At 37.5% G+C, this 13576-nt stretch overlaps 1 protein-coding gene across 2 annotated transcripts in view; it reads right to left on the bottom strand.

Annotated features, from left to right (window-relative positions):
* Nucleotides 1-428: 428 nt before the first annotated feature.
* Nucleotides 429-13576, bottom strand: part of LOC120297341 (fatty-acid amide hydrolase 1-like) — a 28749-nt gene continuing 15601 nt past the window's right edge. For both annotated transcript variants that reach the window (XM_039319871.1, XM_039319869.1), the window contains 8 exons: nucleotides 13104-13229; nucleotides 12284-12381; nucleotides 8426-8525; nucleotides 8155-8195; nucleotides 5317-5356; nucleotides 3521-3629; nucleotides 2177-2322; nucleotides 429-975 (listed from right to left, as the gene is read on the bottom strand). In XM_039319871.1, coding sequence (XP_039175805.1) covers nucleotides 847-975; nucleotides 2177-2322; nucleotides 3521-3629; nucleotides 5317-5356; nucleotides 8155-8195; nucleotides 8426-8525; nucleotides 12284-12381; nucleotides 13104-13229 — 789 coding nt within the window. In that variant the 3' untranslated portion in view covers nucleotides 429-846. The remainder of the gene's footprint in view (nucleotides 976-2176; nucleotides 2323-3520; nucleotides 3630-5316; nucleotides 5357-8154; nucleotides 8196-8425; nucleotides 8526-12283; nucleotides 12382-13103; nucleotides 13230-13576) is intronic.

Below are 13576 nucleotides of genomic sequence, written 5' to 3' on the forward strand. Positions count from 1 at the left end.
AATCTAATAAATAGGGATTATTTATTCATATTGCAATTTGCTTTTATAGGCCTCCAGTGTATTGAATGGAGGAAAACTGAAAATTGGGCAGAAACATCATCAGATAGAACTGAAGAAGGGATGGTAGGCTTGCTGCAGAGATGTAAAACTGGGAGGAAAAGTCATTGTTCTGTAAAGCCATGCCATTGTTTCACAAAAAGTTGTAATTCCAGAAAAGAATGTTGTATTAGCAGCAAACTGAGCAAATACATTTAGCTGAATTGTAGCGAGCTTTAGGAACCTAAAAAACTGGTCCAAGAAAAAGAATGTGTGGACTTCAGCCTGTCTTAATCGATGCCAAGAGTTATTCATTTTCAAACTTAAAACCACTTGAAAATTAATATATTGCTAAGTTGCTAAACAACTGAGAAACATACTCTTACCTCTGCTCAGGGAAGATTAGGGAAACTTTATTTTTATTAATACATTTGGATTAGAATAATATCATGCCCAAGTATACAATCAGATGTCCGATTTTTCTGTTCATCCATGTACATAATTGCCAGGGAAAATCAATTCCTCAAATGTTTCCTATCTGCTCCATCCACAGACACTCCGATTCCAAAAGCACATCAAAAACTTCAACTTCATTATTTCAGACCTGGTACATTTTTATATCTATTGTGTTAGAATTGCACTGAACATTTTAATGAAAAGTGTGTGAAGCTTAATCCTATAATTATTATTCCCCTACATTTTCTCAACACATTCATTCATAGTGACCTCCTTTAGTTGTATGAACTAAATCAGTCCCCAGAGTCCATGGCTATTATGGAAGAGTTCCATTCTGCTTCCTGTGGTATCATATCATTGGTTCCTTGATTTTTCCCTGGTTAGATTCTCCACTTCTTTCATGAGCCGGAGACAGAGCTCTTCTTGCCAGGGCAAAGCCACACACTGGACAGCCACAGGGAGCCCCACAGATTCTTTCACTGCCTGCAAGGACAGCATAAAGAAAGCAGTTTTTTACAGCAATACAGATAGTCCTCGAGATAAGGACGATCACTTAATGAACAACACACACACCTCCTGTAAGCTACTTATAACCCCCTTTCGAACTTACGGCTGCTGCAGCACCCCTACAGTCATTAGCTCTTACGACTGACTGCAGGGACTCTACAGCATCCCCCCCATTTCTCTCTCTCTCCTCCATCGTGCTCCACTGGGACCCTGCAGGCCTTGGACTACTCTCCACACGCCTGTCATCCATCACACCCTTATCTTTTATAGTTCTCTGAGCCTCATGTTGGGGGAAAAAGGACAGGCCATGTATTCCAGGCCATATGGCTGTCCTTCAGAAGGTATTGCCATTTTCAGCTTGCGCACAGTTTCTTGTGGTGACACAAAGGTGGGTGTTTCAGGGTTGGAGAAGGCCTTGGGAGCCTCAGGGCAGTGTCAGAACCCATATAGTATTAAGGGGGACTCTTTTCTATTTCTTTTTACTTCATTGCTCTGGGTTCTGCCATACCCCTGAAGGGGAGGGGGGAAAACACTGCGGGCTGTCTCTTTGTTTTTTTATCCCTTCTGCTGTTTCTGCATATTTGCTCTTTGAACTGTCTCTCCCTTGATGTTACCTTGAGGTGAGAAAGGAATGTTCCTCCGACCATCTGGCTTATCTCCCGTTTTGGAAAGGAAGGTGTGAAGATCCAACAACATCGCTGTGAACCTGGGAAAGACTGGTGTTATCAGCTCTTTTCCCACAATGGACTTAACACCTGAGGATTGGCCCATTCAAACTGACTGGATGAATTATTGGGCTGGGATTTGCTTTTAACCTATGGATCTGAGTGGGAAACCCCTCAGATCCTGCCTATTATACCTGCTATCAGCTTCTCCTAATAAAAGTTCCTTTTGGAAGAAACTGCTTCCACGAGTTCTGCTTTCTTAGGATGAGGTTTTGAAGTGGGCCCTGACAGACAGGCCTCCATACCTAAAGCACACCGTGCTCTATGTAACAACCTGCCTTTTTGTTTAACAGCCGCATCAGAGAGAACAGGGGGAGGCAGTTGTTAAGTGAGGCCATCTCGCTTCATGGCCATCATGACATATGACCATAATGGACAGACTCCCCTATGGTCGAACCTTGAGGATTACCTATAAATGCTGCTAGGCACTGTCATGAGGCAATTCCAAGTACCTTTGCAAAGAGTTTGTCCCCCAAATCATTGTAGTGTCCTTTGAAATTCTTTAGCTCCTCTTCGTCTTCCTTCGTCACTGTTGTAACTGGTACCACCCCAGCAGGGAAGTCCAACAAGTTATATAATATGTAATTACTAATGACCTCTGTACAAACAAAAAACACAGGGCACATTAAATGGTTACCCAGCTCCCTTGAGCAACTTGCGATGATTAACAGTACAAGGATGACAGTACTTCGTAACTCTGATCACACATATCTCTTCCCCACTCTACAGATGAGAAAATTATTTGAAAAAACTGAAGCCAATCTCAAGCAACTAAAAATGTTCAGACACAGAAGGTTTCATGTTTACAGTGTTATGTGCTGTCTCTAACTTTCTGCTCTTTAAAAGGACACTCAAAACAATTTTATTCTAGAGGCTATATGGATGCTGATGATCATCTGACTACCTTAGAAACTATATTGTTAAATTAGATTCCCAAAGTCTACAATCTATTTAAGAAGAATTTTAGAAATACTGTCTGCACTGTCACAAAAATTGTAGTTATGTATTCTCAGAAGAATGAAAGGGTCCTAGTTTATGAAGTCTCATCGAATGACCCAAGACACAAGGCCAAGGCAACAAAGGAGTGGTTCAAGAAGAAGCACATTAAGGTCTTGGAGTGGTCTAGCCAATCTCTAGACCTTAATCCCATAGAAAATCTGTGGAGGGAGTTGAAGATTCGAGCTGCCAAACATCAGCCCTGAAACCTTAATGGCTTGGAGAGGATCTGCAAGGAGGAATGGGACAAAATCCCTCCTGAGATGTGTGCAAACCTGGTGGCCAACTACAAGAAACATCTGACCTCTGTGATTGCCAACAAAGGTTTTGCCACCAAGTACTAAGACATGTTTTACAAAGGGGTCAAATACTTCTTTCACTCATTAAAATGCAAATCAATTTATAACTTTTTTGAAATGCATTTTTCTGGATTTCTTTTGTGTTATTTTGTCTCTCACTGCTAAAAGAAACCTACTATTAAAATTATAGACTAATCATTTCTTTGTCAGTGGACAAATGTACAAAATCAGCAAATACTTTTTTCCCTCACTGTAGCAGCCACCCGTTTTCCTAGGGACAGTACAGCCACAGAAAAGGTGCATTTGGTTCAAAGAGTTGCAAACAAGCATCATATTTGTGTCCCCCTGCATCACCCCATGAATTTTTTGTCCAACATCAAAGCACATCACAGCCCTAGGATTTACTCACATCTGGTTAAAAAAGAATAGGACGCACCATGGGATCTAAAGGATAACAACGTGCTTTTTAAAACTCAGTTTTCCAAGTTTTTTTTAAAGTACCTGATACTCTTCCAGAAGACCCACTCTTAAAAGCAGGACCCATAGTAGGACAAAGCAGTACATCCAGTTCCAGTCGTTTCCATTCTTCAGTGAATTCTCTGCAGTATTTCTAACGATAAGAGAGAGATTTACATATCAGGGTTACCTTTATTCTTCAATGAATAAAACTTGGCATCCAGAAATACAGCAGCATCTGGTAAGGGCAAGAGGACAGGTAGCACAGCAAAGGTTTTGAGTTGCTATTCTTTGAGCAACGACTTTATGAATGAATACCATGTATCCAATCTCCTGGGAATTAAGTGTAAATGTATTTTCCTTCTTTCAACCCTTAAATCAGACTGTTTTAAAATGTAAAATAGCTTCCTTAGATTTGAACTGTTAATTGAGGATCTTAAAGCAAAAATCTACCTGATCCCAGGCTTCCCTTCTGAAAATACTGAGTCCAAAATTTGGTCTTTTTCTCCTCATCTCCACAGTAAAAGATATACTGCACTGTGCCACTGGATAGAAAATCCCCTCCCCCCAATATTACCAACTCAACAGTGGATTCCCTTACAAGAAATGCTAAATTGAATAAGGCAGGGAATGACCTCAGTGTGATAACCTCAGAAAGATGAGGCTACCAGATGAACCCATGGCCTGACTTGCAATACAATAGCATTTTATGCTCTTTTTCTAGAACAAAAAATATTTTCCTGATTTAATGTCCAATTAGGAAATGCATGGTGTTACCAAATAAGTATTTGTCCAATACATTCTGGAGAATGCTAAACTGTGCAGGTAGTAATTGTTTAATGACTGCTTTGTTTAGCAACTATTCACAATTGCAACTTATAAGTACAAAATTTTACTTATAGCTGTTGTAGAATCTCAAAAGTCACGTGATCAAACTTCAGTTGTTCTGCAATTGGAAAACTGGCAGGCATTTGTGACAGTCACAGTGTCCTGTGGTCACACGATTGTCATTTGCGCACTTCAGAGTTGGCTTCCAACAAGCAGAATCAATGGGGAAGCCAGCACTGAAATTACAAGTCACGGCCATTTGATATCTCAGTTAACCACTTGTGGTGATTCACTTATCAACCACAGTGGGGATGATGAAAGTCCAGCTCAGCCATGTGATCTTTCACTTAATGACTATGCAACTTAGTCATGGAGTTTCTGGTCCCAGTAGTGGTTGTAAAATGAGGACTATCTGTATTTCTGTCACACAGAAAATTTCATTGAGCAACAACACGAGTACAAGAAAAATAAACAGGTCTATCTATGTCGCTGTATAGTAGGACACGAGAAATGTGCAAGTTATAATCTCATCCTATATTTCAGCTTCTGCTCTTCCCCTGCAAAAGATATTCTGAAGACACCACAAATCTTTGTTCACAAGCATCTGATATCCAATTTAAAACAATTATTTAAAGGAAAGAATAGTTTCCCAAACAGGAAATGTCAGAGCTGTTTGAAATATCCACAAAGGCAGCATTCGCAACAAGGCCATCTTTACTGATTTAGCATCCTCCAAATATATTGGATTTTAGTTTCCAACACCCCTATTCAAAAATGGCCAATGGCTAAAGAGAAAGGGAGGTAGAGAAATCTAACATAACTGGGAGGCATCAGACTACAGAAGAATGATCTCAAGACTTACTGGGTTTTCCTAGTATGTAATACTTTAATGATTGCTTTAAATCTGTCGTCTGAAGTTGAAAAAGACCATGCTATTTTCTCTAATGCCTCAGAAAATATTTACACCTACAAGATTTTTATGCAGTTTGGACAGATTCTAAAAGAAAATTTACCTCAATTTCCAGGTGGTCTTTCCAGAGTTCTTTTACAGACCTAAAAAGTCAAAGAAAATAAATGAACTACAGATGCATGGAATTGGTTGCCTATGTTCATGACCTGTAATAGCCTTCCCCAACCTGGGGTTATACAGCTATGCTGACTTAATTCCTCTGGGCAGAAGTCTGATTAGGCACAGGACTAGGGAAATATTTTGTATATTAATTCCAGTAAAGTTATCACTTTAACTGTTCCTGAGATCATTAATATGGAGATCAAGAAATATTTGTAAAAAGCATCAGTGGAAAGAAAATGTAATTTTTTAAAAAAATCCCTTCTGTAAACATAAATCCTCCTATATTGTATATACATTTTTTTTTGCTATTAGCCCAAATTATTTTCCCCTGTAAGTTGGTATGAGAAGGGGAATGACTGAAAAAAAATCAAACTAAGATGGATTAACCAATATTCCCCAACCCACAATGTTCTCCTTCTGCCCATATTTAGTCTATAAAGTCAAAAGGAATGGTATTTGAAAGGACAATATGTGGAAAAATATATGAAAGTACAAGAAATATTTTAGGAAATGTCAAAGGAACCATGGATCTGATCAAAAACTAACTGCTGACTGGAATTATTGGCTTTAACAGTATATTATGGATGGTGAAATTAATGGAATTGGATGATGACAAAACTAACTACTTTGATTAAAGAAAAGACTTTGTCTAGCTTTGTTTCTACATGGAAACAACTTTTGGACTTTTTGCTTGAGAGTGAAAGAAATGCTATATTAATTTTGGGATTTTATCAACGATGGAAGCTTTTTTACATCCAAACTTGGTAGACTTTGAAAAAATTTGGACATATAGAGATATTCTAAATACTGATGGGACTTTAAGATCAAGACAAGAATTGGAAAATCAGGGTCTCAACCTGTCATGGTGGGCCCATCTATAAATGTAAAATAGATATGAAAAAGATGTGAAAATGTATGGGTTTTATAAAGAATAAACTGTATTTGATAAGATATTAACTTCTGATGAGAAATTAAGAAAATGTATAATTTTATGTTAATTTTGGAGATGGAAAGTGAATAAGTTAAAGGAACAATGACAAGGTGGGTGGAAAAGTTTGGTTATAACATAGAACTAGAAAAATGGCAAAAATTATGGGAGAGAAACTATAAATTGACAATGTCAACCTCGTATGAAGAAAATTTATATGAAATGTTTTATAGATGGCACTTGCCACCAGCAAGATTAGCAAAAATGTTTAAAAATATGTCAGATAGATGTTTGAAATGTAAACATAATTTAGGGACGTATTATCATATTTGGTGGACATGTGGTAAAGCAAAGGCTTATTGGAAAAAGATACATGTTTGGTTAGAAAAAACGTTGGGAGAACATGTGGAATTTAAACCTGAACTTTTTTTTACTAGGTATAATGCCAGAAAAGACTAATAAACAAAGTTTATATATGAGCCGAGGTGGCGCAGCAGTTAGAATGCAGTACTGCAGGCCACTTTAGCTGACTGTGTTCAGCAGGTCAGCAGTTCAAATCTCACCGGCTCAAGGTTGACTCAGCCTTCCATCCTTCCGGGGTAGGTAAAATGAGGACCCAGATTGTTGGGGGCAATGTAAATATATATATATATACATTGCTTACCGGTGTACACCGCTTAGAGAGTGCTTGCACTTAAAGTGGTATATAAGTCTCATAAATAAAATAAATAAATATTTGGCTTTACACGTCATAACAGCAGCAAGAATAGTCTTCGCGCAATATTGGAAAAATGAAGCAGTACCACCAGAGGAAGAAGTACTTAAAAAAATATCGGAATGCGCAGAAATGGACAGATTAACTATGAATTTGAAAGATAAAGAAGAAACAGAATACTACCAAATCTGGGAGCTATCCTACAAATGGTTAGAGGAAAGAACCAAGGATTAGGAATTGATTATGTATTAGCGTTTTTGAATCCAGACAGCATGCTGGTTGAAAAATTAACATATGTGTGTAAGAGAAAAACTAATAAAATTCTTATTAAAAATAATTTGGGGATTTGACAACTAGAATTGTTTATGGAAATACTGTGCATTATTGAATTTAAGATCAAAAGATTAATGTATTTTATATTTGTAACTGTATTGAAGAAAGTCAGAAGTTATTCTGTTTTTATTTTCTTTCTCCCCCTTTTTCCTTTATCCCTTGTAATTTGCTCCTCCCTATTTTATTTCCAATTATGTCTGTGTTTCTATGTATAATTCTTTATAGAAATTTAATAAAGCATAATTAAAAACAGTATTTTATGGAGTCTTTATAATTTTAAGAACATGTTTCTAGTATTCACTATAGCAGAGAACAAATTAAAACGAACACATAGAAAACTACTGAAAATGCAGGGTTAGCAAAATATTCACAAAATGGGCACTCCTGCACGTTTTTTCATGTTCTAAGTGCTAAACAATAGATTCAAAATAATGTTAAATTATTCTGTGACACCACAGAGCTTTTACACATTTTAAGAAACAAAATGTAGCGTTAATTTTGGGATATATGGGAGCAATTCATTCTAGCTAGTTCTGCACATCAAGTCTCTAAAACTGGTACTCTATAGTTATGCTGTAGTCTTTGGGATCAAATGCAAAACATAGATCCTTGTTTTATGTTGAACTACTGCTGGAAAACCTTATTTCAGGTGCAATCATTTCTGCTTGGTTAAAAGCATATTTATCACTAATTCCATCCAAACAGGAACTATAGAATCAGGAAACAAAAAACCCACCTGCTTACTTTATTACAAAGGCAACATTAAGAGATGAAGGTCTTAATCTCCCACCAAAAATATTTACCTTTCATGCACGTTGCTCAATGTTATTGACTGACGAATAGCCTAAGGAAAAATAAATGAAAAATGCCTTATTTGGGGTTGATGTAAAAATAAGTGGTAAAGACTCTTAAACATTATATACTTCAGGAAACACCTTGAATGAAACATGTTTGAGGGAGTGGAAATTATAGGGACTTTCTGTCACATTAGAACTCGCCAATTACACAAGCACAGATAACTGAACATAGGTTGAGAAATCCTGTTCCAGGTAAATAAAGATAGATGTAACTTACTATTGGGCTGATAATCCAGGCTAGGAATCTTCGTATCCAATAAGGTAATTTTAGCAGCAGCACGGTACACTTTAGATTTGGATCTACGGGTTCACCTTCACTGAAAGGCAACCAAGACAATCCAAGTAAATAAATAAAATGCTACGGTAATTTTCAAAATGGATGCTATCTTTAGGCATCAGCTATCACTGCTGGCATCCAGAAATGTCTGTTTGCCATGTGAATTAGCAATTCTGATTAATCTGTAAACCAAGAGAAAAATCCTACTAAATCAGACATATAGGTGGTCCTTGAGTCAAAACCATTTATTTAACAACAGCCTGGAATTACAGAGGCTTTTGAAAAGGGTGTTTTACAGCCAATACAGCTTTTCCAGCAATCATAAAATGTTGCACTACCACTCCGCAGTCACGACGTGATTGCAATCTGTGTACTTGGTAGAAGTGGGCTTTATGTAGAATCTTACTTCTCTCTATTGTGAAAGCTATCCATTTAATCTAACCTTCATCCTAAACTTTTTTTTAACCAATTACTGATTTATAGAAGGACCTCTTAACTCATTACCTGTAAATTTCTTCAAGGATTTTCAATGAGGCACTTTTATCAAGAGCTTTTGGGGAAGTTCAACCATAACAACCTGGTGTTCTGTCAGATCCTAGTATAAATATAAGCTACAGCAGCTCAGTTCATCTATCACACTAACCCAAAATAAAACAAACTACTATATATTATGGGTTAAAATGATCCATCTAATGTCTATTAAATGCCCAATCAACATGTTTGGGGTGCTCTCCAAATCATTTTAGAGGGATAACAAGGCAGGCCTTTTCTACAGAAAAAAAAAACTCTATCCAATTCTTCAACAATGCTTTCACTTCTGCACATTTGATTGTATTAATTATATTTCAATTTTTCTATGCAAGATAGACATTAAAATTAACTCACTATCAATTTTGGCAGCTCCCAAGATCCTTTTTTTTTTTTTCAAAAAGTTATTGCAATTTTCTTCCAACCCCAACTAAGAAATTGACTTCAATTACAAACTGCATAAAGCTGTCACATACTGAAATTCTTTATTTCTTGCTGGTTCCATGTCATTCCACTTTTAAAAGGCACGTTCTAAAAATGTCCATAAAATGGTTCAAGCTTTTAAACAGGTTGTTCATCTGTAGTGAAAACTGATTTGAATAAATTAAGTCTCTCCTGGGCTGATTTCTTGGTTCTGTTATACTGAAAGCTTTTTTTATTTGAATTTATTTTAGTTTAATAACAACAACAACAACTTTATTGTCACTTTGAATGTACACCAATCAGCATACATCAAAATGAAATTTCATTGCATACAGCTCTCAAAGGGCCACCACCTCCGATATACACTCCTTGTTCATGGCCAGCTCAAGTTTCAGATTGTCCATTTTAATCTCTAGGGAGCAAACGAAATGGAGCTCCGTGTGGATTAGCCCTCAAATTAGCTTGCATTCCTGCATGGCAACCTCGCCTCCTTTCCTTTTTCTGATCCTGACTCTTCCACCTTTTCCTTAAAGAGGCCTTGCTTCTTTTCGCTCCTGGAGCACGCGGCTGCTGCCACCAACTCCTCCAAAAGCCTATCTCTTCCACTGGGCTTGCCGACAGCTTCATCCAGTTCCTTCGCTCCATAAGCCCTGGAACCTCTCCTCCTCTGCCTCCTTTGGAAACAGCCCTGATTTGCAATATAATCCATCGCTAGGCCAGCAGTCAGATCTTGTTGCTGGCAGAAAAAAATTCAAACAGCGCCAAAGACTTTTAACAGTCTCACCAACGGTTCCAAAACAGCTAGAAACTCGCCATGCCAGCAAAGATTGTTGGTCGTATGTTTTACCTTAGTTCCACCACATTGCTCAATCACATTAAAACCTTCTCGATCATGTGGCCTATATCCCTTAATATTCCTCCAAAAATTATTCACCTTCGAGAGCCAATGCAGAACTCTTATATGACTTTACTTCTCAAATTCATGTTTTGCTTTAAAAAAAATCTATCGTCTATGTCACAGGTGTCAAACTCGCTGTGTCATGTAACGTGTTGCGACGTATCACGACTTTTTTTGGCACTGTTGGAGCTGGGGTGGGTATCCATATGATGTAACCTGATCTATGTAATGTACTTTTTTAAAAGGTGAGTATATTGTCCCTGTAAGTATGTCTTCCTCATTTCTTTACTAAGGAAGGTCCTTTTTAAAATGAGAGTAAAGGTGATGTAATAGTTAAGATGCCAAACTGGCCTGGGAAAAGACCCAGATTCTAATCCACTTTGAGAAACAGAAGCTCACTGGGTCAAATAGGGGCCAATCACTCTTGGTCAGCCCAACTTACTTCACAGGACTGTTGTTGGGCAGCAGAACGGGAGAGGAAAACTGTATTTGTCACTTTGGACACTTGGAAGAGAAGTGGTATACAGGTAATCCTTGACTTACGGCCACAAGTGGGCCCAAAATTTACACTGCTAAGCAAGACAGTTAAATGAATTTTGCGCTGTTTTACTATCTTTCTTGCTATGATTAACTGAATCACTGCGGTTGTTCAGTTAGTAATATCGTTGTTAAGTGAATCTGGCTTCCCCACTGACTTTGTTTGTCAGGTCACAAAAGGTGACCACAGGACACTGCGACAATTATAAAGACATGCCAGTTGTCAAGCCTCCAAAGTTTGATCACATGACTAACAAGGATGTTGCAACAGTCATTAAGTGTGAAAACTGGTCATTAGACACTTTTTTCAGTGACGTTGTAACTTCAAATAGCCACTAAACGACTGGTTGTAAGTTGAGGATTACCTGTATGTATCTAATAAATAAATAAAATGTTGCCCAAGACTTTCACCTACTGCATTCCTCTCTCTCGTGATTTCCTTGTTGTTCTCTGGCATTCATTCAGATTTGTATATACTTTTCTCTTACACTGGCAGCAATGTTCCATTTGAGATTTCACTGCACAATTTAAGTCTCTCACCTATATTGATGTGTTGCACTGATTACATCACTTTGAATTCTTGTAGGATATTTCTGTATCTTGTTCCCAGCTTTTAATTTTAACCTGGAATAGTGGGACTAAAAGCACTATATATTCAAAGATGAGGTTTATGATTAAATGGAGATCTGAAGCTGAATTTTCTCCATTTAAAGATTGTAGAATATTGTCCTGTGTGTATTACTGCAGAAGGCTGTTTTATGCGGTATTACATCCCTTCACATACACACATACAGGCAGTCATCATTTACCAATTGCCTTGTCTAGCGGCTGTTTGAAGTTACAATGGTGGGGAAAAAAACTTTTCAACCACTCTTTGCAGTTACGACTACTGCAGAGACACAGTCTTGTGATCATCATTCACTGTTATACAACTGGCTTCCAACAAGCCAAATTAATAGATAAAGCAGGAATAAAATTACAAATCAAAGTCACATGATTGCAGTGATTCCCATGTGACAAATGCAAAGAGACATCATAAGCTCATCATGGTAATGTGATTTTCCATTTAGCAATGGTGGCACTTAATGATGGAGTTGCCAGTTATAATTGTGGTCAATAAATGAGGACTACCTGTAGTATTTTAGATCTATAATAAAAGTTTCCAGCAAAGTTAGGGATGTTGTTGTTTGAAGCAAGGGGAAAAAAGATTCATACAGCTGAAGTTCACTAGTCCCAAATGTTTCATTCATAGCAGCTTTCAGCATCACAAAAATGTAAAGCCCTGTCTCCCTACCTATTGAGAATAATTGGAAACACAAGAGAAGAGAAGGGGAAGGGGAAATCACATTCACAAAATAAGCCTCTTATTTCCTCACATATATACTTCAGACTATAGAAAATACAATACTTACAAAGACTGTAGGAAAGTGGCACCACCATCCCTAAAGAATGACGCACCATTGAAGTTGCTTATAAAATGGGCCATGTGATGTGGCTCAAAGGGGACCAACTAAAAGAAATGAAAGAACATTTATAATAGTGATTTTTTTAATTGGGGGATATACAATATGACTGAGAAAAAACCCCAATTCTCTAAATAAATGTTTTTCAAACTTGGCTATTTTAAGATGTGTAAAATTCCCCAGCATGCTGACAATGGGAGTTGAACTCTATGCATCTTAAAGTTGCCAAGTTCAAAAACATTGCTCTAAATTAACAAAATGGTAATGTATTCATTTTCATGTGATTCAATCTTATACTTGGAGAAAGGCTTGCACAACACTACTAAAGGTCAACAGAAATGGATGTCCTGTGTAAATTATCAATTGGAAACCATCTGAGGGCCATCCCATATGTAAAGACACTCCTGCGTTAAGCAAATCTGATCAATTTTTTAAAAACTCTATAATGGTGGACACCAAAACTAGCATAATAATTAATAAGGAAACTACAGAGATGAAGCAAAGTGAATACAGCATTTAAATACTCAAAAGCAAAATAAGCCAGGTTGCTTTTTGTATGAAACTCCTACCTTTATTGATAACAGGTTGTGCAATAAAGTTAGCAGGGAAGGAGGGAAAACCCAGATAACACTTATGTGAAGTTTTGCTCTCTCCTTCTCTGCTGTTGCACCCTCAACAAAAATCTCTTACTCCTCCTGATGTTGCCTTCTGAAACAGACATCCCCTTGGTAGGACACATACTTCCCTCTCCGCTACTAAGTATACATACCACATGGCCATTTCTTTCCAGAAGCTCCTTGGTTTCCAGCACAGCCCGTCTCACGGAAGGGCTTGGCATACTATAGGAATTAGTCTCATGATACCCTATTCTGAGGGGACGTGAGCTGGTATAAACCTAGAGCAACAGAAGAGCAAGAGAAGTTTTCAAAACAATTAATCATAGTAGATGCCTTAAAAGCAGGACACCACACTGGATAAATCAGCATTAGTTACAGAATCATCCATTTCTCAATCATTCAACTTCTTTATCTGCTGGTGTAAATATCAACCCACTGGCTTAACTCCAGAGGCTAACAGACAAGGATACTTAAGCCAATAAAGTTCTTTAGCCAACAGTTCTGAAGCACAGGACCAAATTGTGAAATGTTTTCCCAGGATGTCAGTGTCTGAGCACGCTAAACCAGATTCAAAGGGAAAAAACAAGATAGTCCTTTAAATATCCTTTTCCCTGTGGGCAAACAT

Source organism: Crotalus tigris, unplaced genomic scaffold, assembly GCF_016545835.1.
Source record: "Crotalus tigris isolate CLP2741 ecotype Arizona unplaced genomic scaffold, ASM1654583v1 scf7180000023617.9722795, whole genome shotgun sequence".
In the NCBI taxonomy this organism is placed as follows: Eukaryota; Metazoa; Chordata; class Lepidosauria; order Squamata; family Viperidae; genus Crotalus; species Crotalus tigris.